General features: G+C 51.3%; 2 protein-coding genes across 10 annotated transcripts; one reads left to right on the plus strand and one right to left on the minus strand.

Moving 5' to 3' along the window:
- The first annotated feature begins 55 nt into the window (after positions 1–55).
- On the plus strand, positions 56–2,030 carry TREX1 (three prime repair exonuclease 1). 2 transcript variants are annotated; one of them, XM_084986582.1, is made up of 3 exons: positions 56–274; positions 501–606; positions 1,338–1,856. In XM_084986582.1, the coding sequence occupies exons 1-3, from the start codon at positions 187–189 to the stop codon at positions 1,816–1,818; spliced, it is 675 nt and encodes a 224-aa protein (XP_084842708.1). In that variant the 5' UTR covers positions 56–186; the 3' UTR covers positions 1,819–1,856. The 2 variants fall into 2 exon arrangements, with proteins under 2 accessions (XP_084842708.1, NP_001432000.1); NM_001445071.1 differs by lacking the exon at positions 56–274 and having other exon boundaries at positions 517–606; positions 853–2,030.
- A 77-nt stretch (positions 2,031–2,107) lies between these two features.
- On the minus strand, positions 2,108–27,152 carry SHISA5 (shisa family member 5). 8 transcript variants are annotated; one of them, XM_084988390.1, is made up of 6 exons: positions 26,844–27,152; positions 21,323–21,479; positions 10,661–10,744; positions 3,728–3,843; positions 3,359–3,568; positions 2,108–3,274 (listed from the first exon to the last, which is right to left on the minus strand). In XM_084988390.1, the coding sequence occupies exons 2-6, from the start codon at positions 21,460–21,462 to the stop codon at positions 3,195–3,197; spliced, it is 630 nt and encodes a 209-aa protein (XP_084844516.1). In that variant the 5' UTR covers positions 21,463–21,479; positions 26,844–27,152; the 3' UTR covers positions 2,108–3,194. The 8 variants fall into 8 exon arrangements, with proteins under 8 accessions (XP_084844516.1, XP_020926292.1, XP_020926290.1 ...); XM_021070633.2 differs by having other exon boundaries at positions 3,359–3,571; XM_021070631.2 differs by lacking the exon at positions 26,844–27,152 and adding an exon at positions 26,199–26,351.
- Between the last annotated feature and the right edge of the window lie 537 nt (positions 27,153–27,689).

Here is a 27,689-nt window from a genome sequence, read left to right on the forward strand (position 1 = left end):
GTCTGATGTGTGTCAGCTGATTGGGAGGGACAGAGTAGGAGCGGGATCCAAGGAAACTGGGATCCTTCTTACTGTCCCTGGAGGGAGCTGAGATCCAGCCCCTTGGTGATGAATCTGCTCTGAGGAAGCAGCCCTGCTCTGCCCTGCCTGTGGAATTGCCCTGAGTCATCGCATTGGGCTGAGGCCATGGTTAGAAACCATTGTGTGGCAGAGAAGGAGGCAGCCCTTCAGCCCAGGCCTAAACCAGGGAGGCCTGGGAAAGTGGGGCCAAGGGGTGGGTACAAACGCCATGGCAGGGGCTCCCGGCAGGCTTGAGTCCTGGAGCTCGCCTTCCCGGATAGCCCTGTCCCCTGCTGTCCAGGGGTCCTGGTGCACTGTGCCAGACAGAGATCTGAGAAGGCCTTTGAGGCAGTACTGTGGGTGCCTGGGGAGGGAACGGGTGTTGGCAAGAGGGACAGCCCAGCAGGCTGACGAGCAGGGGCGGGCTTTGCTCACACCAGCTCCTGGGCGGGCTCAGGCCCAGTTTCACTTCCCGCCACTGCTGCCAGCAGCAAGAACCAGCCAGAGAGCATTCACCCTGAGTCATTGCTGCCTGCCTGCTGTTCGGTGAGGACCCCCAAGGGGATGGGGTAGGGTGGGAGGGCTGTGGGTACCTGCTCCCCCACACACACCAGGCTAAGTGGGTTCTAGGGGAGGAGCCAAACCTTCCCCTGATCAGATAGCTGAGTATGCTGATCCCACAAAGGAAGCCACCGCACCTTCTCTGGCTTCCTGCCCACCCACCCCCTACCCTCCTTTCCTCTTATCACTGGGCACTCACCCTCCCCACCCCCACCCCATGCTCCTCCCCAGGCTCAGCGCCAGATACCTACCATGGGCTCGCAGGCCCTGCCCCAGGCTCCCGTGCAGACCCTCATCTTCTTGGACCTGGAGGCCACTGGCCTGCCCTTCTCCCAGCCCAAGGTCACGGAGCTATGCCTGCTAGCTGTCCATAGATGTGCCCTGGAGAGCCTTCCCATCCCACAGGGGCCTTCTCCCACGGTGCCACCGCCACCTCGGGTGCTGGACAAGCTCTCCCTGTGCGTGGCTCCAGGGAAGGCCTGCAGCCCTGCAGCCAGCGAGATCACTGGCCTGAGCACAGCTGTACTGGCTGCACATGGGCGTCAGTACTTCGATGCCAACCTGGCCAATCTCCTCCGAGCCTTCCTGCAGCGCCAGCCACAGCCCTCGTGCCTCGTGGCACACAACGGTGACCGCTACGACTTCCCCCTGCTCCAGGCAGAGCTGGCCATGCTGGGCCTTGCCAGTGCTTTGGATGACACCTTCTGTGTGGATAGTATTGCAGCCTTGAAGGCCCTGGAGCAAGCTGACGGCTCCTCGGAGCACGGCCCAAGGAAGAGCTACAGTCTGGGCAGCATCTATACACGCCTGTATGGCCAGGCTCCACCAGACTCACACACGGCTGAGGGTGATGTCCTAGCCCTGCTCAGCATCTGTCAGTGGAGGCCACGGGCCTTGCTACGGTGGGTAGATGTTCATGCCAGGCCTTTCAGCACCGTCAAGCCGATGTACGTGGTCACAGCCTCTACTGGAACCAACCCAAGGCCATCTGCTGCCAAGGCCACTGTACTCCTGGCCAAAGCCAGGAACACCAGCCCCAACCTTGGTGGGGACAGAAGCCCCAAGCCCCTTTCTCCAATGAAGAGCCCTGGAACCCCACCCAGGGAGGGACTGCTGGCCCCACTGGGCCTGCTGGCCTTCCTGACCTTGGCAGTAGCCACACTGTATGGGCTGTCCATAGCCATACCTGGGCATTAGGCCAAGGAAGGGCTGACTAATAAAGACCCTCTCACAGCGCTGAGTGATCACTCACCTCTATGCTCCGTGGCAGCCTTAGAGCCTCCTGCACTTCTGCCCACACTCAGAGACCTGGGGCCAGGACACAGAAAGTGGCAGTCCTTGTTATCACCCTTCATAGCAGGATGATGAGACGTCTGAGCCCAATAAAAGTGAGGGAAATGAACTCCAAATATTGGATGGAAATGGTTGGTACCTGGCCTAATACACAATCCCAGCAGCCAAGGCCACAAAACAGGGGGACAGCAGATCCAAATACTTGCATTTATTATAAACAAGGGTGCAGACTCTAGATTCTCAAAAACACACGAACAGGTACAAAGCTACAATGTGGTAAGACATTATAGAGGAGAGGGAACACCGAGGTATTGTGTCTGGGCCAAAGCAGCCACCCAGGGCCCCTTCCACCTTTGGTCCAGATGACCCCTTGGCCCAGGTGTCCCCACTGCCAGGACAGACTGTGGACTGGGGTACAGGAGCTGGACAGTCTGTGAGGCTGGTGCTGGGGAAGCAGGGGCTATCACGCTAGACAGTCTCTCTCCTCTGGGGCAATTTCTCTCTAGGACCCAGGGGTTTCAGCCTCACAGCAATTATAACACACACTTTGAAACAAAGCAGGTAAAATGTTTAGCTCAAAAAACACTGCAGGGATGACACCTGAGTGTGTAGGTAGACAGAGGCCAGCCTGTGCATCTGTGGCGGGAGTCAGGGCAGCCAGAACCATGGGTAAATGTGGCTTTCCAGGTGGTCCCAGGAAGGATGCAAGAGTCCAGGCAGAGAGTGCTCGAGGGAGGGTGCGGCTCTGCCTGAGATGTTTTGATATCAGGAGGCTGCCCTCCCTCCAATGGGCAAGGCACAGGCTGTGGGAGCTGTGGGCTGTCTGCCACAAGGGTTGAAACCCACCTCTGGCTGGCTCCCAAGCCTCACCTCACCCACTTTGCATCACGGCTCTGGTTCTTTGAAGGCAAGTCTGGGGACAAGCCATGGCCTTGAGCAGTGGCCAGCATTCCTCAGAAACTGGAACACGGGTGCACTGTGCCCACAAAAAGCTGTGCTATCCTAGTGTGACAACCCCCATTTGGCCTCCCTGGGCTGTCTGGAAGAGAACCATTCTTTCAGTTTTGCTTGAGATTTCAGAAGCATAATTTCAAGTCAGGAAGGGAACAAGCTATGGTCCCAATTAACTCTGGGAAGGATTGTCCCCCACCCCTCACAAGAAACTTCGTGTACAAATAGGACACACACACCACGCACGGGAAGAAACAAGACCGTGCCTGCATACCCATTCACATACACACATGACAGATCAAGTGGCAGCCAGAGATGCAAAGGTGTGCTCAGGGAGCTGCCTTCGGGGGATCCACGTAGGCCGGATTGTAAGGAGGCTGACTGGCAGGGTAGGGCATGGCCGCACCTCCTGAAAATGGAGAGGACACTGGTTGGCTGTGGGCATGCGGGCTGCAGGGGGGTCGGGAGGTGTCTGGGTCAGCAGGATACTCACCAGCCATTGTTTCGTGGTAGGCGGGGGGACCCATGGGCTGGGCTGGGTAGGGTGGTGGGTACTGCGTCGGGTAGGGTGCAGCTGGCATCGCTGGCTGGGAGGGCATGGAATGGTAGCCCTGGTACGTCGGTCCTGGATAGCTGGGTGGCACACTTGGAGGTTGCGGGTAAGGGGCGTGTACCACTGTGGTGGCCGTGGTGGTAGTCACGACTGCTGCAAAGAGAGTCCCAGTCAGGACCCTCAGGCTTGCCACTCCTCTCTCCAGCTTAGCCCCATCAGGGCCCTGGTCGGCTCCCCTACCACCCTGAGTCCGTCCCTGCACACAAGGGGTCACAGTGGGACAAGGCGGGTGGGGGTGGGTATGCTTACGACGTGGTCGGCGGCACATCTTGTACAAATAGCAGCAGGAGCAGGTGAAGCAGATGATGATGGTGACAACAGACAGCACAAAGATAGTCAGGCCGACAGCTACAGTCGTTCCAAACCTGCCGAAAAGCCAATCATGACCCAGCGCTTCTAGCCCATGCCCAGGACCTGCTTGCAGTCCATACCACACCCATGCCCAAGGGGCACCCCTCTTGCCAGAGGAGAATCTGGGCAACAGGTAGAGCAACTTCTAGGGTGTACAGCTTGATCCTGTGTCAACCTGAAGTGTTTCCTCAAGTGTAAAAGGGAGTGAGCTGTGAGTCTATGTGAAGCACCTTGCCCAGGGGCTGCCCCCTTGCTACCTCCTCGATAGCTCAGGAAGGCGTTCAAGTGTCTCCCCCGTACACACATCTTGTCCACTTCTACCAAGGCAGCAGCAACTATTCATCGGTGCTGTGTGGCTTGAACCAAAAACAGCAGTGGGCAAGACAGACCAACTCGTGGCTTCCAGAAGCCCACAGATCATTACAGAAGATGGGTGTTGAGAAGAAAAATGATGCAGGTGACAAAAATGGAGAGAAGTTCCAGGAGAGTGGAGGCCAGGTGTGGCCAGGCCAATAAGGAGAGGCACTCAGAGAAACCAGGGCAGGGCTGCTGACAGTGCAGCTGCTGGGTGCCAAACACTGTGCCAGGGGACCACATACACCTGCACTCTGGCCAGCAGCAAACTATAAGCCCTGCCTTCTGGAGGAAGCCTTCCTGCCTACACAGACCCTCAGCAAGGACCAGGAGTGGAGGCCTGCCCCCTGAGAAAGCAGGCCCTGGGCAGGAAGTTCACCAAAGCTGACTTTCATAGGCAGCCACAGCCCCTTGCTGTCCTCCCCTGTTCCCAGAGGCCAAGCGGTATTCTAATAAAAGGTAACTGCATCAAGCACATTAAAACATGTGTGGGGCTTGGTGAGCTGTAGGTATCCACCTCCCCGGAGGCCTGGGGGAGGCTGGGGACGCCCACCACCCTGGGTGGGGGGGCTTCCATCTCACAGCCCCAACAGGCAGCACAAGCTCAGCAGGGCCCAGAGTCACAGCCAAAGGACAGACTAAGGGCAGACCCTTCACACTCCAGACTCAAAATACCCAGAACAAGGCCCCAAAATAGGACCATCTGAGTCAGGAGGTGCCTTCTGGCTTAACCAGAGGATCTTGTCCCTGCCCCTCACCACAGGCTCCTCCCAGATCCTCTGCTGACCCAGGGATGGAGACACGCACCCCCACATTCACACACAATCAATGGCACGCAACTGCAGGGCCACCACCATCAATATTTAACCTCTATTCCCCACCCCCCAATCTCTCTCTCTCTTTCTCTCACTCTCGCTCTCGCTCTCAACCTCGCTCTCACTCTCACTCTCTTTCTCTCTCTCTCTTCTGTTGCTGTCTGTCATACACATAACAGTATGGTGCCCGAGCTCACCCCATGTTAGCCTCCGCCTTCAGTCAGGGGCCTCTTATACCCCTGGACTTCCCCTTTCCATCATGGGGCCACTCAGTTTCAATCTCCTCCCCTTTCCAGGAAAAGTAAAGTGAATCTCCTCGGCCCTCCCCTAACCTTGACGTCACAGGCAGGAAGGACAGATGCGAGGGCCTCTTAAAGACACAGCACAGCCACCCAGGCGCCCCAGCTGCTCCCAGCTATGCTCCCAGGGGCCACCAGAGGGGAGGGAAGCACACAGGCATCTTCCCAGAGCTGCCTCCACAGCTCCGCCTGCTCAGGCCTGGCCTCTCAGGGCACCATCCACCCCAAGTCCAGGACAGCACTAGCATGGGTCCGAGACACACACCTGGCAGCCCAGCTCAACCAGTCAGTCCTATTCCAGCTGTCCCCTCAACAGGCACCTTTAGCTATCTAAGCCCACCAGCACACCCACCCAGGGGGCACCACCAGCCCATCCCCTCAACAACTCCTCTCCCACCTGTGCATGCTCAAAGCCACAAGCCTGCCTGAGGCTGAACCTGCCTCCTCAGGACAATGCAAATGCCTCCTCAAGTCCCCTTGACCACTTGGCCAGGTCTGATCTTGTCACTCACGGTTGAAAACCCAGTATGGCTCCTGTAGCTCTTGGGATCACACCGGAATTTGCTTTATAATTTACTTGTTTAACTCTATGTGATACATGTATCTGTACGTGTGTGTGTGTTTATGTATCTCACACAGTAAAGCAAATGTTAATCTTTTTCTTCTTTTTTTCTTTTTAGGGCCGCACCTGCAGCATATGGAGGTTCCCGGGCTAGGGGCTGAATCAGAGCTGCAGCTGCCAGCCTATGCCACAGGCACAGCAACACAGGATCCAAGCCGCATCTGTGACCTATGTCACAGCTTGTGGCAACGCGAGATACTTAACCCACTAAAGGAGGCCAGGGATCAAACCTGCCTCCTCAGGGACACTGTGTTGTTCTTAACTCACTGAACCACAACAGGAACTCCCAGATGTTAATCTTTAATTAAAAGTCTAAACAGGAGTCCCCTGGTGGCCTAGCAGGTTAAGGATCTGGTGTTGTCACGGCTATGGCAAAGGTTTGATCCCTGGCCTGGGAACTTCTGCATGTTGCATGCATGGCTGAAAAAATAAAGGGGTCGGGGAGTCAAATATAAAATAAAATGCCCTGTGTGGTCCAGCCACATCACCCTCTTTTCAGCTTTTGAAAGTACCCTGCTGTGTCCTACACCTCAGGGCTTTTGCACATGCAGTCCCGCCTGTCCCATTGACTCTTTTCCTCCTCTCACACCAATACAATTAATTCTTTTGTTTTTTGTTTTTTGGGGTTTTTTTGGGTTTTTTTTTTTTTGCCATTTCTAGGGCTGCTCCCGTGGCATATGGAGGCTCCCAGGCTAGGGGTCGAATTGGAGCTGCAGCCACCGGCCTACACCACAGCCACAGCAACACCGGATCCTTAACCCACTGAGCAAGGCCAGGGATCGAACCCACAACCTCATGGTTCCTAGTCAGATTCGTTAACCACTGAGCCACGACGGGAACTCCATTGATAGAATTAATTCTTGTTCACCTTTCAGACCCAGCTGAAAATGTTACTTCCTTGGGACACCTTTCCTGACCATGCAGATGAGGTCAGGCTCCTTGATAAATCCTCTTAAAGAACCAAATTCCTGTCTACCTTAATGTATAAGCATATACTCCTTTGCATGAGCATTTCATTAACATGCATCTTGTCCCCAGCCTGTGATTCATGGATGCAGAGACTGCACCTGCTTTGGACCATCACTGAATCTCTGGTGCCTGGCCATACAGCATGTGCCCAATAAGGATTTGATATATGAATAAATTCACTCAGGGACCCGCATAGGGAGCATCTAGTAGAACAGCAAGGCATGATGCCCTGAGGAAGAATATGTGAAGGGTGGCTGCAGAGTGGGGTAGGGGCCAGAGGCCACAACAGGCCGCAAGACTAACAGAACCACACCTCTGAGAGAAAGGAATGGGGTTTCCCAAGGCCAGGGCTACCTTCCAGGTCAAAGAGTCCAGAGGCTAATTTCAGAAGGCAGGGTCGGCCTAGGCAGGAAGGGACAGGAGGCCACGGGAGCAAAAGCCCAGGCAAGAAGCTTGTGGTGGGATTGAATGGGCTGGTCCCCCGGAGGCCAAAGACTCCCAACATGCAGACACTGGAAAGGCCATCTCTGGAACCAGGACACCAGTACTCTTACCATGATGCTGGTCAGGCAGCACACGGCCATCACACAGCAGGTGTGGGAGCCATGTGGGAGCCATGGGAAGGGCACTGTGAGGGCTGAGAACAGACACAGGTTCGCCATGCCTCACCTAAATGCACCTCCATGCCTTCCTCCTGCATCCAGAGTAACCAGTGCACAGGGTCAGGATTGACCTGCCAGCAAGCTAAAAGCCAGCAGTTCTACCACTCAAAACACACCATTCCTCAAAAAGACAAAAAATAAATAAATAAATAAATAAAAGACAAAAAAATTAAAAAATTAAAAAAGAAAAAAAAAAGGAGTTCCCAACATGGCGCAGTGGTTAACGAATCAGACTAGGAACCATGAGGTTGCGGGTTCGGTCCCTGCCCTTGCTCAGTGGGTTAACGATCTGGCGTTGCCGTGAGCTGTGGTGTAGGTCGCAGACGCGGCTCGGATCCTGTGTTGCTGTGGCTCTGGCGTAGGCCGGCAGCTACAGCTTCGATTCAACCCCTAGCCTGGGAATCTCCATATGCCGCGGGAGCGGCCCAAGAAATGGCAAAAAGACAAAAATAAATAAATAAATAAATAAATAAATAAATAAATAAATAAATAAATAAATGACTGACAAAAAATTTTAAAAATTAAAAAAAAAAAAAAACACACACACCATTCCTGCCACACCATCTCATGAGTGGCAAAGAACAGGGAAGGGACAATCAGAACCCAAGAGAACCATGATGGAACCAGCCAATGCCCATCAACAGGGCAGGATGAGAGTCACCTGCCAAAGTGGGTGGTGGGCAGAAGACCCACATACATAACATGGCCACACTATGGGGAGCACAGAGCCCATGTCAAGGGAGGATGCCACACAGCCAGGAAGTGAAAGGCAAATGGGGTCTCATCTGAGTCCTGTGCTGATCTGGTGCCTTGTTCTTAGGGAACCCAAGGGGTTGCCCAAAGGAAAAGCTGAGTTCGAGGGTCCATGAAGGAAGGAGGAGGGGTTGGAGGTGGGGAGGGGGGCAGAGCTGACCCAGGCCCCCTCAGCATATAGGTCCTTCCCCTGTAGGGTGTAACCAGAGCTTCCAACCAGGCTGGACCCCATTAAGGAATCAACGCTCCAGTGGACAAACAACAGTGTCCTTGGCCAAGGGGGCAGTGGACAAACCTTCACCCAAGAGGATGGCTCTATGGGGGCCTAGACATGTGGCCACCTGGTGTCATGGATAATCCCATCCCGCTGCCCTCTGGGCACCTACTTCTTGAGCCCTAAACCTTTATAGGGCAGGAGCTGTGCAAGACACTGGGGCTCTGCTCAGAAGCAAAGAAGCAATGGGGCTAGACTGGGGCGGGGGTGCCAGGGCAGAGGGAACATCATCAGCTCTCCCAGGGGATGGGCAGGGTAGCCTGAGGGGAGGCATCAACGAGGGAGAAGTGCTCCTGAGCTGGCCCTGGGAATCCACTTCTCTGCCCTTCCAGCAACCTTGTTCTGCAGTGTGGAATCCACCACTGGTCCTTCTCAACACACAGACTGGCCAGCCCTCCTCTTGTCTCCCACCTTTCTGACCCCTCCCTCTCAGCTCCTCCTGCAGCCCTTCCTCAAATGTTGCTGACCCTCAGACTGGGTCCTCAACACACTCAATCCCACCCAAATCCAAGCACTTCATCTGAAACCCACTCCTTATCTACCCCTTATCCCCTGCACAGGGCACAGAGCAGGGCGCACCATCCCCTCCCCTCCCTCGGCCACCCTCCTACCTCTGGCCTCTTAATACCTGGCCCAGGACACCATGGCTGTCTCCACCACAGCCTGCCACACCTTCCTGGCCCGCTCCTGTCCTCCTCCAGGAAGCAGCCAGAGTGGTCTTCTTCTCAAAACACTGTGCAGACCTCAGCACTACCCAGAAACCCCTGTGGTACCCACTGTCCCCAGGACAAGGCTGGACATCACAATCTCCCATGTGGCCAACTAAAAGCCCACAGTCCTGGGCCTCAGCAAAGGGGGTGGGGTGGGGTCCTTGGGTGTGAAGCCAGGATCAGCAACATTTGAGGAAGGGCTGCAGGAGGAGCAGAACAGAACGCCTGGCCCCCGGTGCAGGGGGCACAGAACCACCTTGTCCCCACCCCCTCCTATAGGAGTCCTGCCCAACTCCTGTGAGCCAGAGAGGCCTGACACCTGCCCAGGCCCACAATGCAAGATGGGAGAGGACCAGAACTTAGACCTCCCCCTACACACACACACACAAAGGCCCAGAGGCCAAAATTTCTTCCTCCAAAGGGGTAACCAGGCCTGGGTAGAACTTCTCCTAAGAGGGGTTCTAGATCCACCAAGGAAGGGGGCACAATGCACGTGTGACACACTCCACCAGGAAAACACACACAAGCAAAGCAACTGCATGCCCATTCCATTCACATGAAGTGTGCATCACAACACCTGTCATGGTGGCATCAGGACAGGCCAGGAACCTGGCCAAGGGGACTGGAGTTTGGGAGACTGGGTTGGGGTTGTACCCTGCCCCCCAACAATAAGCACGACCCACAAACCCTGATGTTATCCCAGCATCAGTTATCCCAGCATCTTTACCACACTATTATTTTCCCATCACCTGCAGTACCATCACCCCCAACAGTGTCACCGCTGCCACCATTACCCACCACCAGCATCCCCATCACACCTCCCTGTCACTGTCACCCCATCATGTGCCAACAGAGCCTCCATTACCACCAGCCTCCCCACCATCAACACACACTACCGCCCCATTACCGCACACCCACCATCACCCTATCCCCACCACCACTGCACCCGCCACTATCACTACCATTGCACAATCACCACATTCAGCACTCTACCCCCGTGACCTCATCCCTGTCACCACTGCCTCATCATCACCACCTTCTGCCACTATTGTCCCCATCACTGTCGCTTCCTCATCATCACCTATACCCACAGATCATCTGCATCCACCCTATCACCTAGGACAATATGAACACCCTCACTTGGCCTTTCAATTGTCAACCCCCAACCACAGTCACCCCCACCCCTAGCAAAAATGATGAGGATACAACTTCCCACACGAGGATCAAAAGTCAAGTCCTGGAGGTCAGACATGGTGAGGGCTTCCCTGGGGCCCTACCCCAAGGACTCTGTGCCACCCCAGTGCCCACAGCCCTTTTGAGCCCCCTTGTCATCTCTGCCAGGAAGATGCACCTAGCCTGAAGGTTTTATTTACCCTGACATGGGGTCGCTGTCCAAGCTGGAGCGGAACCTCAGTGCTGAGCCCAGCTGCTCTCCTGGCTCCACACTGGCGGGGACACTGCAAAGAGGAAACCTCATAATTAACATGCCTGAGCCCCAAGCAGCACACCAGAAACAAACTTTACCTTAGCAACCATGCAGAACATGCCTAAAAACCAACCCTGTACCAGGCCAGAGAGGTAGCCCTAGTGGCCTCCTGAGGGTGGATATCACATACCCCAGGATCTCAGGCTACAGCGCCACCATCCTTCCAAAATGATGGGACATTCTCCAGGCCAGACCACATGTGAGGCCACAAAACCAGTTTCAAGAGATACGACAATATAGCTATCATACAAAATATCTGCTCCGGAAGTTCTCTTATGGTACAGTGGGTCAGGAACCTGACATTGCTACAACTGTGGCACAGATTCAATTCCTAGCCTAGGAACTTTCACATGCTGCGGGCGCAGCCAAAAAAGAGGGAGAGAGAGAAATAATGCAAAAAGATAAAACTACAGAATAAAAACGGGGGAGTTCCTGTTGTGACTCAGCAGGTTTAGAACCCAACTAGTACCCATGAGGATGCAGGTTTGATCCCTGGCCATCCTCAGTGGGTTAAAGGATCCTGCATTGCCCTGAGCTGCAGTGTAAGTTGCACACACGGCTTGGATCTGCCATGGTTGTGGCTGTGGTGTAGGCCAGCAACTGCAGCTCTGATTAAACCCCTCTCCTGTGAACATCCATGTGACTCAGGTGTAGCCCTGAAAAGCAAAAAAAAAAAAAAAAAAAAAAGTAAAAAAAAAAAACAAAAAACAGGGGGAAATAACTATAGGTACAACAGAGATTTCTTAAAATAACAACTTTGTTGGAGTTCCCGAAATGGCTCAGTGGTTAATGAATCCGACTAGGAACCATGAGGTTTCGGGTTCATCCCCTGGCATCGCTCAGTGGGTTCAGGATCTGGGGTTGCTGTGAGCTGTGGTATAGGTTGCAAATTCGGCTCGGATCCTGAGTTGCTGTGGCTGTGGCGTAGGCCAATGGCTACAGCTCCAATTAGACCCCTAGCCTGGGAACTTCCATATGTTACAGGTGTGGCCCTAGAAAAGGCACCAAGACAAAAACAAAACAAAACAAAACCAAAAAACAACTTTGTTGATTTGAACATATCACCAGTGAAACAGTATTTTTGAAACAAGTAGAGAAAACTCAAAACAGACTAGTATTAAAACCTATTAATGGAGTTCCCGTCATGGCTCAATGGTTAATGAATCCGACTAGGAACCATGAGGTTGTGGGTTCGTTCCCTGGCCTCGCTCAGTGGGTTAAGGATCCAGTGTTGCCATGAGCTGTGGTGTAGGTTGCAGACGAGGCTCGGATCCCGAGTTGCTGTGGCTCTGGTGTAGGCTGGTGGCTACAGCTCTGATTAGACCCCTAGCCTGGAAATCTCCATATGCCATGGGAGCAGCCAAAGAAATGGCAAAAAGACAAATAAATAAATAAATAAAAACTATTAGTGAATTTCCATCAATTGTGCCAAATGTGTTATTGATATAGTGACTATTTTTTTTTTTTTTTTGGTCCTTTTAGGGCCGCACCAACGACATATGGAGGTTCCCAGGCTAGGGGTCCAATCGGAGCTGTAGCCACCAGCCTACACCAGAGCCACAGCAATGTGGGATCCGAACCTCGTCTGTGACCTACACCACAGCTCATGGCAACCCCAGATCCTGAACCCACTGAGCGAGGCCAGGGATCAAACCCACCTCATGGTTCCTAGTCGGATTTGTTTCCACTGCACCACAACGGGAACTCCATGACTATATTTCTTTTTGAAGGGCTCATTTGTACTAACAAAAACTAACTTTTTTTTGTTGTTTTTTAGGGCCACACCCACAGCATATGGAAGTTCTCAGGCTAGAGGTCGAATCAGAGCTGTAGCTGCCGGCCTACACCACAGCAACAGCAATGCCAGATCCGAGCTGCATCTGTAACCTACACTACAGCTCACAGCAATGCTGGATCCTTGACCCACTGAGCGAAGCCAGGGATCGAACCCACATTCTCATGGATCCTCATCAGGTTCGTTAACCACTGAGCCACGATGGGATCTCCCCAAAAACTAACATTTAAGGAGTTCTCTTGTGGCATAGCAAGTTAAGGATCTGGCATTGTCACTGCAGCAGCTTGGGACACTGCTCTGGCATGGGTTCAATCCCTGGGTGGAGAAATTCCACATGTCACAGACACAGCCAAAAATGAAAAGAAAGAAAAGAAAAGGAAAAGAAAGGCAGGGAAAAACTTAGCAGAAAGCTCAGCTTTTAATCACCTCAGTCTCCGCAATTATGCCAAGGTGACCTCAGAGTGCTTGTGTCCTGGGCAAAAGCAACATCAATCCCCTAGAGGGAGACCTGAGCTCCAAATTTCTACTCAATTTTGCAAATGCAATGTTTAGTACACAACTGAAAATTTTCAGGAACACTAGACAACATGAATAGCAAATAAAAGAAAAAAAACTGACAATAGAAATATTCACAAGGGCTTCAAATGTTGAAATTATCAGACCCTGACATCAAAACAACTCATACTGGGAGTTCCCACTGTGGCGCAGTGGAAACAAATTCAACTAGTATCCATGAGGATGAAGACGTGGGTTCGACCCCTGACCTCACTCAGTGTGTCGGTGATCCAGTGCTGCTATGAGTTGTGGTGTAGGCCGGCAGCTGCAGCTCCAGGCCCTAGCCTGGGAATTTCCATATGCCACAAGTACAGCTCTAAAAAAAATAAAAAATGAAAAATAAATATAATTAATCAACCAGAGGAAGCCCAAAGAAATATATGCACACCGAAGCCCAGAGACACAAAAAGATGGTAAATATAAATACAAAAGATAATAGGTGAATTATGGAATACAGTTTACAAAAGTTCTTATGTATGGACAATCAGATTCTTAAGACGTGTGAGATGGAGGCAGAAGCAATCTTTATTTTATTTAATTAATTAATTAATTTATTTATTTATTTATTTATTTATTGTCTTTTTGCCATTTCTTGGGCCGCTCCCGCGGCATACAGAGGTTCCCAGGCTAGGGGTCGAATCGGAGCTGTAGCTGCCAGCCTTCGCAAGAGCCACAGCAACGCAGGATCCAAGCCACATCTGCAACCTACACCACAGCTCACGGCAACGCCGGATCGTTAACCCACTGAGCAAGGGCAGGGACCGAACCCGCAACCTCATGGTTCCTAGTCATATTCGTTAACCACTGCGCCATGACAGGAACTCTAGAAGCAATCTTTAAAAAGATAATGACTGGAGTTACTCAGTTTTCCTGGGTATCTCCCAAAAATTCAGGAGATATGCATGTTATTAAAATTGTTTGTTCCTCTCTGAGTTTTTTTTTTTTTTAAAGATAACAGCTGCAAATTTTCCAAAACTTAAAAGAAAAAGCCAGTGATTCCAGAAGTACTATGAATCCCAAGCAGGAAAAATTCAAAAAAGCCATACCTAGGCACATCATAGTAAAACTGCTGAAAAACAAGAAAAATCTTTAAAAGCAGAGAAAAGGAATTCCCGTCGTGGCTCAGTGGTTAACTAATCCGACTAGGAACCATGAGGTTGTGGGTTCGATCCCTGGCCTCACTCAGTGGGTTAAGGATCCAGCGTTGCCGTAAGCTGTGGAGTAGGTTGCAGACGTGGCTCGGCTCTGGGGTTGCTGTGGCTGTGGCTGTGGCCAGCAGCTACAGCTCCGATTAGACTCCTAGCCTGGGAACCTCCATATGCCATGAGAGCGGCCCAAGAAATGGCGAAAAGACGGAAAAAAAAAGGAAGAAAGAACATGATCTCAGATAAAGCCTAAAAACGAAGGAAGCAGAGTGCCCATTGTAGCACAGTGGAAACGAATTGGACTAGGAACCGTGAGGTTTCCGGTTCAATCCCTGGCCTTTCTCGGTGGGTTCAGGATCCAGCATTGCCATGAGCTGTGGTGTAGGCTGCAGACATGGCTCGGCTCTGGTGTTGCTGTGGCTGTGGTGTAGGCCAGCAGCTAGAGCTCTGATTAGACCCCTAGCCTGGGAACTTCCATATGCCTCAGGTGGGGCCCTAAAAAAGACAAAAAGACCAAAAAAACAAAACAAAAAAAGATAGAGGAAGCAATATGCAGAAAAAATATATATGGATAAATGTAAATAAATATTCACTGTTAGGAACAATTAAAATACTGTCTTTGGGAAATGAAAATCAAAACCACAATAAGGTATCACCTCATTTGGAGTTTCAGTTGTGGCTCAGCAGGAATGAATCTGACCAGGTTCCATTAGGATGGAGGTTCAATCCCTGGCCTTGTTCAGCAGATTAAGGATCTGGCGTTGCCGTGAGCTGTGGTGTGGGTCGAAGACACAGCTCGGATCTGGCGTGGCCTATGGCTGTGGTGTAGGCCAGCAGCTACAGCTCTGATTCAACCCCTAGCCTGGGAACCTCCATTTGCCACAGGTGTGGCCCTAAAAAGACAAAAAAAAAAAAACAAAAAAAAACAAGGTATCACCTCATGGAGTTCCCAATGTGGCTCAGCGGAAATGCGCACCCGACTAGTATCCTTGCGGATGTGGGTTCAATACGTGGCCCTGCTCAGTGGGTTAAGGAACCGGTATTGCTGAGTTGCAGCATAGGTTGCAGATGGGACTCCGATTTCACCCCTAGCCAGGGAACTGCCATATGCCGCAGGTGTGGCCCTAAAAAGAAAAAAAAAAAAAAAAATCACCTCATACCTATCAGAATGGCTATCGGAGTTCCCGTCGTGGCTCAGTGGTTAACGAATCCGACTAGGAACCATGAGGTTGCGGGTTCGGTCCCTGCCCTTGCTCAGTGGGTTAATGATCCGGTGTTGCTGTGAGCTGTGGTGTAGGTTGCAGACGCAGCTCGGATCCCACGTTGCTGTGGCTCTGGCATAGGCTGGTGGCTATGGCTCCAATTCGACCCCTAGCCTGGGAACCTCCATATGCTGCGGGAGCGGCCCAAGAAATAGCAAAAAGACAAAAAAAAAAAAAAAAAGAATGGCTATCAACAAAAAGAATACAAGTGACAAATGTCTGCAAGGATGTAGAGAAAAGGGAACCCTCCTACACTGTTGGTGGGAATGTAAATTGGTGCAGCCGCTGTGGGAAACAGTATGGAGATTTCAAAAAAAGCTAAAAATAAAACTATCAGAATTCCCTGGTAGCTCAGTGGGTTAATGACCTGGCATTGTTACTGCTATGGCTTCAACTCTGCTGTTGCACAGGTTAAAAAAAAAAAAAAATTAGTGTATGACCCAACAATTCCACTCTGTGGTATACATCCAAAAAAAAAATAATAAAGAGGCTAATTTGAAAAGATACATGTACCCCAAGGTTCATAGCAGCATTATTTACAACTGCCAAGGCATGGAAGCAACCTAATTGTCCGTCCACAGATGAACAGATAAAAAGTGGAATACTACTCAGCCATAAAAAGAATGAATTTTGCCATTTATAGCAACATGAATAGATTTGGAGGGCATTATGCTAAACGAAATAAGTCAGATAAAGGGGAATACTGTTCATCACTTACACATGGAATCTAAAAAAATATACAAGCTAGTGAATACAACAAAAAAACAGCAGACTCACAGATATAGCAAATAAACTAGTGGTTACCAGTGGGGAAGAGAAGTGTGTGGCAATATAGGGGTGGGAGAGTAGGAGGTATAAACCACTTCCTGTAAGATAGGCTCAAGGATGTATTTACAATATGGGGAAAATAGCCAATATTTTGTAATAACTATAATGGGAAGTAATCTTCAAAAATTGTATTTAAGGAGTTCCCGTCCTGGAGCAGTAGTTAAGGAATCCAACTAGGAACCATGAGGTTGCGGACTCGGTTCCTGCCCTTGCTCAGTGGGTTAAGGATCCGGCGTTGCCGTGAGCTGTGGTGTAGGTTGCAGACGCGGCTCAGATCCTGCCTTGCTGTGGCTCTGGCGTAGGCCATCGGCTATAGCTCCCATTCAACCCCTAGCCTGGGAATCTCCATACGCCGCGGGAGCGGCCCAAGAAATGGCAAAAAAAGACAAAAAAAAATTGCATTTAAAAATTTTTATACAGAATATATATATATTTTGGTCTTTTTAATGCCACACCCACAGCATACGGAAGTTCCCAGGCTAGGGGTGAAATCAGAGCTGTAGCTGCCAGCCCATGCCACAGCCATAGCAATTGCAGATCTGAACCACATCTGTGACCTACACCACAGCTCAAGGCAACATAGATCTTTAACCTACCAAGCGAGGCCAGAGCTCAAACCCGCATCCTCATGGATACTAGTCAGATTCGCTACCTCTGAGTCACAACGGGAATTCCCAAGAGTATTACATTTATTTATATATTTATTTTTGAGTTTTGTCTTCTTTTTAGGGCCACACCTATGGCATATGGAGATTCCCAGGCTAGGGGTCAAATCAGAGCCCAAGCCACGGACCTACGCCGCAGCAACTCGGGATCTAAGCCGGTCTGCGAACTACACCAATGCCAGATCTTAACCCACTGAGCAAGGCCAGGGATTGATCCTGAGTCCTCATGGATGCTAGTCAGGTTCATTAACTCCTGAGTCATGATGGGAATGCCTTCATTTTTTTAAGTGTATTAAAAAAACTTTTTTATAAAGTTCCTAGGCCAGGGATCAAATCCTCACTTCTGCAGTGACTCATCATTGCAGTTGGATTCTTAACCACAACAGGAACTCCAAAAAAATTTTTTAATGTTTTAAAAACTGAAAAGGAGTTTCTGTCACGGCTCAGTGGTTAATGAATCTGACCAGTATCCATGAGGACGCAGGTTTGATCCCTGGCCTCGCTCAGTGGGTTAAAGATCCAGCGTTGCCTTGAGCTGTGGTGTAGGTCGCAGATTCAGCTCGGATCTCGTGTTGCTGTGACTGTGGTGTAGGCTGGCAGCTGTAGCTCTGATTAGACCCCTAGCCTGGGAACCTCCATATGCCAAAGCTGTGGCCCTAAAAAGACAAAAGACCAAAAAAAAAAAATACTGCCTTTGGGGTTCACAAGAGCATTACAAGAGCTAAAGAGAGGTACCACAAATGATAAAATGAGCAATGCATCTGAAAGCCAAAAGAATCCTAAATATGTACACAGCTAGTAAAGTATTAGGCTTAATGAAGTAAATTTGTGTGTGTGTGTGTTTGTCTTTTTGTCCTTTTAGGGCTGCACTCACAGCATGTGGAGGTTCCCAGACTAGGGGTCCAATCACAGCTGCAGCCACCGGCCTACACCACAGCCACAGCAATGCGGGATCCAAGCCCCGTCTGCGACCTACACCATAGCTCACGGCAACGCCGGATCTTCAACCCACTGAGGGAGGCCAGGGACCGAACCCACAACCTCATGGTTCCTAGTCGGATTCGTTTCTGCTGCGCCACGATGGGAACTCCTGAAGTAAATATTGACAAAACTAAAAGATTAAACATATCTGTAGACTCTTGGTAACTGATGAGACAAGCACACACAAAAATCAATAAGGATAGAAAAGATCTAAACACTATTATCACCAACTTGACCTATTTGACACTTAGATAACACTACATTCAACGACTGCAGAATATACCTTCTTTTCAGGTACATAAGAAACTCACCAAGATAAAGCATATCCTGAACCATAAAATGAGTCACAATAAATTTCAAGACTGAAATCTTTTTTTTTTTTTTTGTCTTTTTGCTATTTCTTGGGCCGCTCCAGTGGCATATGGAGGTTCCCAGGCTAGGGGTCGAATCGGAGCTGTAGCCACCGGCCTACGCCAGAGCCACAGCAACGCGGGATCCGAGCTGCGTCTGCAACCTACACCACAGCTCACGGCAACGCCGGATCGTTAACCCACTGAGCAAGCGCAGGGACCGAACCCGAAACCTCATGGTTCCTAGTCGGATTCGTTAACCACTGCACCACGACGGGAACTCCCAAGACTGAAATCTTAAAAGACATTAATACAATGACACATTATTGCTACTCAGCCACCAAAATTAATAAAATTAAAACATTCCAGGGATTACAATAATCTTTTTTTTTTTTTTTTTTTTTTTTTTTGGCTTTTTAGGGCCACACCTGAAGCATATGGAGGTTCCCAGGCTAGGGGTCCAATCGGAGCTACAGCTGCCGGCCTACGCCAGAGCCACAGCAACTCGGGATCTGAGCCGTGCCTGCAGCCTACACCACAGCTTGTAGTAACATCGGATCCTTAACCCACCGAATAAGGCCAGGGGTTGAACCCAAAACCTCATGGTTCCTGGTCAGTTTTGTTTCTGCTGCACCACGAGGGAACTCCATCCAGCAAATATTTTCAATGGTGAAATGAGAAAAGCCTTCCCTTGGAGGCAAGAAACAAAGATGCTGTCTATCACCACTCTCAATCAACATTGTTCCAGAGACCTTAGCTATTGTAATAAAGCTAAAAAAAGGAATAAAAAGTATAAGAATTGGAATGGAAGAAATAAAAACTGTCATTATTTGCACATGACATGCACATTTTTCTTTCTGGCCACACCCATAGCATGTGGAAGCTCCTGGGCCAGTGATCAAACCCATGCTGCAGTTGCAGCCTGTGCCACAGCTGAGGCAATGCTGAACCCTAAACCGCTGTGCCAAAAGGCCACAATAAATGACTATTTTTGTAGAAAGTCCTAGAGAATTTTCAGTTAAAACCACTCAATAAGTAAATTTAATAAGGTCTCTGGATACAAGGTCAATTCATAAAAATTAATTATATTTATCTTGGAAGTCCCCGTGTGGCACAGCAGGTTAAGGACTCAACATTGTCTCTGTGAGGATCCCTGGCCTCGCTCAGTGGGTTAAGGATCCAGCGTTGCCCTGAGCTGTCACCTGGGTCACAGATGTGGCTCAGATCTGGTGCTGCTGTGGCTGTGACGTAGGCCGGGAGCTGTAGCTCCAATTGGACCCCCACCCTGGGGACCTCCATATGTCACAGGTGTGGCCTTAAAAATACAAAAGACAAAAAATAAAAAATAAATTAATTAATAATAAACAAAATGAGTGCTCCTGCTTTTTGTTTTTTAAATGCCAGAATAGATTAAAAAACACCCACACACACACACACACACACGGAAAAAAGACACTTGTAAAGACCCAAAAAGGGGAGTATGTGATTCATCAGGTATCGCCATTCCCAAGGGCACTTTGTTTTTCTTTTTATAGCCGCACCTGTGAGATATGGAAGTTCCCAGGCCAGGGCTCAAAGCAGAGCTGCAGCTCCCAGCCTATGCCACAGCCATGCCAGATCCAAGCCACCTCTGTGGCATGCGGCAACATCAGATCTTTAACCCACTAAATGAGGCCAGGGATCAAACCCACATCCTCACCGACAATATGTTGGGTTCTAAACCCACTGAGCCACAGCAGGAACTCTCCCAAGAGCACTTTGGAAGTCTTTAGTAACTACATGCATCTCTCTGACCTGGCAATTTGCTCCAGTGGACTTGGAAGAAATTCTCCCAAAGTTCTGTAAAAGGAGGCAGGAGGAAGCATACAAGGATGCCCCCTGAGGTTAGCTGTGATGGCCAATTTTGGACTCCCATCACAGAGAATGACAAGGCAGTGATGGGCCGGGGCCATCCACACAGCAATGTGGGTGGGTCTTACAAACACTGTAACAACTGCAAAAAGTAAGGGAGTTCATTGCACCCACAGATCCATATAGATTTTGCAAGAACTCAACAATCGAAGTAATACAAAAGACTGGCTGCCCAAGGAGTGAGGAGGGAATGGAATCGTCACAGGAGATTAAAGCAAATGTATAAGGAGCTCCCGCTATGGGGCAACAGGTCGGTGGTATCTTGGGAGCACTGGGATTCGGGTTCAATCCCCAGTCCAGCACAGTAGGTTAAGGATCTGGTGTTGCCGCAGCTATGGCTTAGGTCAAGACTGCAACTTGGATCTGATCCCTGGCCCAGTAGCTCCATAGGCCACCGGGCAGCCAAAAATGAAAAAGAAAAAAAAAAAAAGAAAGAAAGCAATGTGTAAGACAGTGGGAGGCTGGTCTTGCCCAGACCAATGAAGATCACCTGCCACGAGCTTAGGAGTATGACCACCTCCACGCTCTACACCTGTGGCCGAAAGAAACACAGAATGTGGCAGAGACACACGCAGGGGCCTGGAAGCTTGGTCTAAACCCAAGCTGCCGTGTATATCCAGGACCGTGGCAAGAGGACACAGGCATGACACACAGTGGGGTATACGCCCACACACGATGCCCTCCAGGGCCCACAAGATACAGCTGCATAAACCACATACAACCACTGACCAGGTACTCACACACACCACAGGTACACTCTCGCCAAGGTGCCCACCCTGAGGACATGTTGGTACAAGTACAAACCTAGGGGTGAGCCACAGGGCCAGCTGAGGCCACTGACCCCTGAAAACCTGCTCAGCCCAAGGCTGGGTGAGCTGGCACCCTCTAGGGTTGGGGAGAGATGGGCAAGGGACTTCCTGAGCAGAGACTGGGGAGCCCAGCCCAGAACGGGGACTCCCCAATCCCCCCACCCTCAATGCTCTGCCACCATCTTGAGGGGTCTGCGAGGCCAGAGGGGCAAGCCACCCACCCACCCTATGACACCCGGTGTACCCACCTGGCCTCTGGAACATCACACTCATCCTTGCTCCACACAAATTTCTCCAGCACATCAGAGCAGCAGTACTGGTAGTTACAGGTGCCACAGCAGAAATCAGAGCAGAACTTGGGGAAGAGGCTGCGTCCAGTAGAAACCATACACACCTCACTGTGGGCTGGAGCAGAGAAACACACGTGTTCACCTGTGGCCACAGGGCCAGGACTCAGCCATATCCCAGCCAACGCGGCCCCTTCCCCAGAAAGGCCAGCAGGCCTAAGCATGCTGCACCATCTCCAAGCCATCCCAGTCTTTGGTCACCTCTGGCCACTGCCCCAACCAGCCTTGCCCTCTCCCCAGCCACAGCAGAGGGCCTACCTGGGCTCCCTACCTCTCCCACCAGTCCGCTTGCCTCCAGATGGGATACTAAATTTTCTTCTCTTTTTTTTTCTGGGCCGTACCTGTGGCATATGGAGGTTCCCAGGCTAGGGGTCCAATGGGAGCTGCAGCCCCAGCAACCTCAGATCCAAGCCGCATCTGCAACCTATACCACAGCTCACGGCAATGACGGATCCTTAACCCACTGATCGAGGGTAGGGATCAAACACGCAACCTTATGGTTCCTAGTCAGATTTGTTTCTGCTGCGCCATGATGGAAACTCCAGGATAACTGAAGTTTCTAAGTGTGAGTCTGACTGGACCACTCTCGGACCATGAGATCAAGTCCAGAGTCCGCAAGGCAGGACAAGACTACAAAAGTCCTTGAAGGTCACCCCATACTTGGGCCATATTCCTACGTTTTTCCCATCTCCCACCTTCAAATCTACTTACTCACCAAGGCCTTAGTCCAGGCCCTTCCTGCAGAAGCCACCCCAGTCCAGCAGTCACACAGCTGAACAGTAACACCCAAACCAGCTGTTGGGGGCCAGGCACTAGACTGACCAGTTCTTTTCTTTTCTTTTTTTTAGGGCTGGCCCTGCAGCATATGAAGTTCCCAGGCTTGGGGTCAAATCAGAGCTACAGCTGCCTGCCTACACCACAGCCACGTCAGATCTGCGACCAACACCTCGGCTCATGGAAATGCCTGATCCTTAACCTTAACCCACTGAGTGAGGCCAGGGATTGAACCTACATCCTCATGGATACTAGTCAGGTTCTCAATCCACTGAGCCACAACGGGAACTCCTAGACCGACCAGTTCTTAATCCTCATTCCCTGTCCCCACTACTCAGCCACAGCAGCCTCAGCCCCCACTGGACACTATGACTTCAGAGACCAGTGCTCACAGACCAGAGCCTTACAATAGGCTGTCTCTTAACCAATTCACCAGCCACAGTCACATCCACCTCAGAAGTGTCCCCACAGCATTTAGCCATAGGCTGGGCCTGCAGCAAGTGCCTAGGAGATGTCTGTGCTCACAGTGGCCGGGGTTCTGAGGCAATGGCACCATGTGGAGCCCCAGGACTAACCATCACATGGCTCTTAGCTGGAGATGGGATCTAAGGACATCTCCACGGGCTGGGATAAGGACAGAGCCTCAGCATACAGGGTCGTGCTGAGGGGATATGGTTGAAAAGTCTGGAAAACAATTCAGGGTTCTGGATGACCACAAAGTTTGCAAACTTGCAAGATGCTACGGCTAAAGGTTCCCATGTATCCGCCTCCTTAGGCTACATGAACAGAGATGTAGTGCCCAGCAGCAGGAGGGAATGGTCCTGAATTCGGCCAATACAGACTCCAAATGGAACACCCAGTCCAGCAAGAACCAGGTGATTATGTTAGGCTGGGGGTAATTCTCATGATAAACCCTGAAGTGTAGCTGTGTCGCCTGGAAACAGTCTTGGCACAGCACTGGAACTGTGAAGACCCAGCCTGGCTAGGCCCCCAGTGGGCAAAGTCTAGAGATCCAGCCTGCTCAGTGTATTGAAAGGGAGTGGAGTAGAATTTGTCATTCCCAAATATTCCTCTTTGGCATAAGGATTTTTTTTTTTTTTTTTTTTTTTTTTTGCTTTTGGGGGCTGTACCTGCGGCATGTGGAAGTTCCCAGGCTAGGGGTCGAATCTCAGCTGCAGCTGGTGGCCTAGGCAACAGCCACAGCTACGCAGGATCTGAGCTGCATCTGTGACCTACACCACAGCTCATGGCAACACCAGATCCTTAACCCACTGAGGGAGGCAAAGGATCAAACCCGCATCAGCATGGATACTAGTCTGCTACACCAAGATGGGAACTCCTGCATAAGGATTATTTTAAGACAGCTTTTGGCTGAGCCTGTGGCATGCCAAAGTTCCCAGGCCAGGGATCGAACCCCCATCATGGCAGTGACCTAAGCTACAGAAGTAACACCACCAGATCCTATACCACTAGGCCACCAGAGAACTCCCAAGCAGGTTTTTTGTTTTTTTGTTTGTTTTACTTATTTTTACGGCTGCACCTGTGGCATATGGAAGTTTCCAGGCCAGGGATTAAATCCAAGCCTCAGTGGCACCAGATCCTTTAACCCAGTGAGCCAGGCTCAGGATTGAACCCATTCCTCCGCAGCGACTTGAGCCACTGCAGTCCCACTGCACCACAGTGGGAACTCCTAAGGAGGTTATTATTATTATTATTTTGCTTTTTAGGGCTGTAGCCACAGCATATGGAGGTTCCCAGGCTAGGGGTCAAATGGGAGCTATAGCTGCCAGACTACGCCACAGCCACAGCAACACTGGATCCAAGCCATGTCTGAGACTACACCACAGCTGATGGCAACACCAGATCCTTAACCCACTGAATGAGGCCAGGGATTGAACCTGCACTCTCGTGGTTCCTAGTCAGATTCGGTAACCACTGTGCCACGATGGGAACTCCAAGGAGGTTATTTTTTAAAAACTACAGAAGTTCTAAAAACTGATAAGTTCCCCTTTATTAGACATTAAAGTATAAAGGAAATCCCACAGTTGCCACTGTGGCTCAATGGTTAACAAACCTGACTAGGAACCATGAGGATGCAGTTCGATCCCTGGCCTTGTTCAGTGGGTTAAGGACCCAGCGTTGCCATGAGATGTGGCATAGGTTGCAGGTGCGGCTCAGATCCCCTGTTGCTGTGGCTGTGGTGTAGGCCAGCAGCTGTAGCTCTGATTTGACCCTAGCCTGGGAACCTCCATATGCCATGGGTATGGCCCTAAAAAGCAAAACAAAAAAAGTATAAGGGAAATCTCCATTTGTAAGGGTATCTCCCTCTGATGTACTAGGAAGAGGAAGACGACTCTCATCAATACAAAAGGAATAGTTTTTTGTTTTGGTTTTTTGGGTTTTTTTTTTTTTTTTTTTGTCTTTTTATGGCCGCACCCTTGGCATATGTAAGCTCCCAGGCTAGAGGTTGAATCTGAGTCGCAGCTGCCAGCCTATACCACAGCCACAGAAATACAGAATCGGAGCTGTGTCTGACCTACCACAGCTCATGGCAATACCGGCTCAAAAAGAATAGATTTAAACCTGCATAACCACCTTACCCTTGTTTACCAGCCATTTCCTGGTAACTTCCCACAACAGACTTTCCATAACTGGCTCCTAATAACTTTTTTTGTCTTTAGTTGAAGGCGGTATTTAAGGTGAGGGCTTTCACCATTTGGGGCAGTTTCTTCAGTTTTCCTGGGTCTCCCTCCGGTATCCAGGAAGTATATGTGTTGTTAAACTTTTGTTTGTCTCCTGTTAATCTGTCTTACATCAATTTAATTATTAGACCAGCCAAAGAACCTGGATGGCAAGAAAGGATAATGTTTCCACCCCCAGAGTATCATGCACCCGTGGGCCACTGGCAGAGCAAGGTCCAAAGACAGAGGCACTGATTGACCTTGAGAAGCGACAACTGGGAACCCGGTGGTAGGTGGGGGGAGATGCTTTCTTCTTGGCAGCTCCAGACAGAAGCCTGCTCTGGACAAAGCTGCAGGGCAGAGGACCAATGACAGGCCCAACCTAGCCAGTTGTCCACCTGCGAGCTGGTGGTAAGCACAGCCCGTGCTACTGGGTAGCTCAGGTGACCAACCTCCAGCAGGGCCTTTACAGCCACAGCCCAGCCCAAGCCTCTAAGCTGGGCCTGAAGACGCACACAGGTGACGTCTGAGCCCAAAGCCAATGATACAAATGGTCTTCTGACACCCAGATGCTCTGAACCAGGCTCTCCAGACCTCACTGGACCAGGAAACAGGGCTGGACCTTCTCACCTTCCCACCCCAGGTCCTCTAGATGTGTCCCAGTGCCCAGGAAATAAGGTCCTTCCCTTGGAGAAAACCACCCACCCCAGAAGAATCTTCGGCTTCCTAGGGCAGGAGGTGGGTGGGGCAGTGTGCTGTTCTATTCAGTTACCCCTGAAAGGCCCCCAGCCTGGCCTCCACCATCTGTGAATCATCAGTCTACAATCAACACACACAGTTAGCGTGTCTCCTCCAACGCCGGGGGCCAGCCTCAGCCGTCTCCAGGAACACCAGGGCCATGAAGGCAGGGAGTAGAGGCTCCCAGCCAACAAACAGAGGCTGAGGGAAGGTGCAGATGGAGGGTCCAGGCCTCCCTGTTGCCACCCCCTGCCCACCCCCACTAAGACCAGGAAGGGAATCCTACCCCAGCCTCTGAGGACCCAATCCCTTGGAACACTAGAGGACAGACCACCCCCCATTCCCACCATTCCAGGACAGAGCAATGGTGGCAGCTGCCTGGGGTCAGGACAGTGTCAGTTCACACAGGTGAGAGGCTGGGCAGGAGAGACCAGTCGTGGGGTTGGCTGACGACCTCAGAGTGATTAGAGGTCCGCTGGCGGCCCTACGGGGACAGGGCTGCCTGGGCTGGTTCCAGGGACGGCGCGCCGCGGCTGCCCCCATCCCTTCCCAGGACAAACCCCCGGCCACCCGCCAAGGCTCACCACCCGGAGGCGGCGGTAGCAGCAGCAGCAACAGCAGCAGCAGGATCCGAGGCGCGGGGGCTGAAGTGGCCATGGCTGGGCTGGCGGGCGGACTGACGGTCGCGGTGCGGCCTCAGCCTCTGCGACCCGCGCGGCGCCCCGCCCCGGCCGTTCCGGGAACCCCGCCCGGGAGGCAGAGGAGGGGAGGGCGAGGGAAGGAAAGGAAGCGGACGCCCCTCCCAGCCTCCAGGCCAGGCACACGTTAGGTGTTGGTTCCCCGGAGCGGGTTCCGCCGACGGGCACCCGGCGACCACCAAAGTTGCCTTTTGCTCTCAGGGCCCTGTCCGCCCACACCGCCAGTCCCTGTCCCGGGGTCCGGAGAAGGTCTCCTCGGGGATCTGCGTCCTGGTCCTTGAGCTTCTGCTGGGTGCTGCCGGCAGGCCCGGGTGCTGGGCTCAGAGCCCTCCCCCGCCCCACACTCGCCCGGGGGAATACTCCCCAGAGGTACTTTAGGGTGAAGTGGGGTGGTGTGGCAAACCTCTGCACACAGTAGGCGCCTGACAGATGCTGGTTCCTGTTTGGATGCCTAGTTCAGAAGCTTCCCAGGACTCCAGCTCTGAAGACACTCCTCCTGGAGTGACACCCCTATGCCCTTGTTCACCCTACCTTGAGTCCAGGTAGGCTCACCCCTGCGTCAGGGCAAGCTTGGCTCCAATGGCCTGGTTTGAGGGTTAGGAACTGGCAGCTCCAGGCACACATTAGGCCACCACCTGGCTCAGAATGGGGCCAGTTGGCCCCAATCACTGCTGCCAGAACATAGGCTCTCAAAGACACCCTTAGATGGGGCCACGGCTAATAGGCCTCAGATGCCCCCTCACTGTGGGTCAGGGTATAACAGAGCAGGACCATATGGGGCCTTCCTAGGACAGATCCCTCCTCTGCTTTAGTTCCTCTGGCAAGTACCTAGATAATAATATCTGGTGCACATTTCCTGAGTTGTTTTATAGATGCTAAGCATGTAGCCCTCCCCGCCCACCCCTGGCCTAATGGCCGCTTTGATTGCTTAACAGTTAACAGCTGTGATACTACCCTGTTACCTCACCATCAACGAATCAGAATTGTGCAGAGCTGATCACCTTCCCTGTGACTTGACTCCCCTCTCTGGCTTTTAATAAAAATGCTTTGCTAAATCCCATGGGGAAATTAAGATGTTTTGAGCACCAGCTGCCCCAGGTACCTTGCTTGGCGCCTGTCAATAAATGCTGCACTTTCCTTCACCACAGCCTAGGCTCAGTAGATTTGCTTTACTGCACACAGGCCAGTGGGCTCTAGCTTTGATAACAAGGCGTCCCTGCATAGCCAGGGCTGGGAAGCTGGACTACTATCTTAGTCCCTTGGGGCAGCTATAACCAAACATCTCAGACTCAGTGGCTTATAAACGACAGACATTTGTTTCTCACCATTCTGTAGACTGGGAATTCTAAGATCAGGCTGTCAGCATATTCTGTGTTG

The sequence above is a fragment of the Sus scrofa genome, chromosome 13 (genome assembly GCF_054392235.1).
Source record: "Sus scrofa isolate SSC_HxYL_T2T_F1_AM1 chromosome 13, Sscrofa_HxYL_maternal_Yorkshire_Landrace_v2.0, whole genome shotgun sequence".
Taxonomy (NCBI): domain Eukaryota; kingdom Metazoa; phylum Chordata; class Mammalia; order Artiodactyla; family Suidae; genus Sus; species Sus scrofa.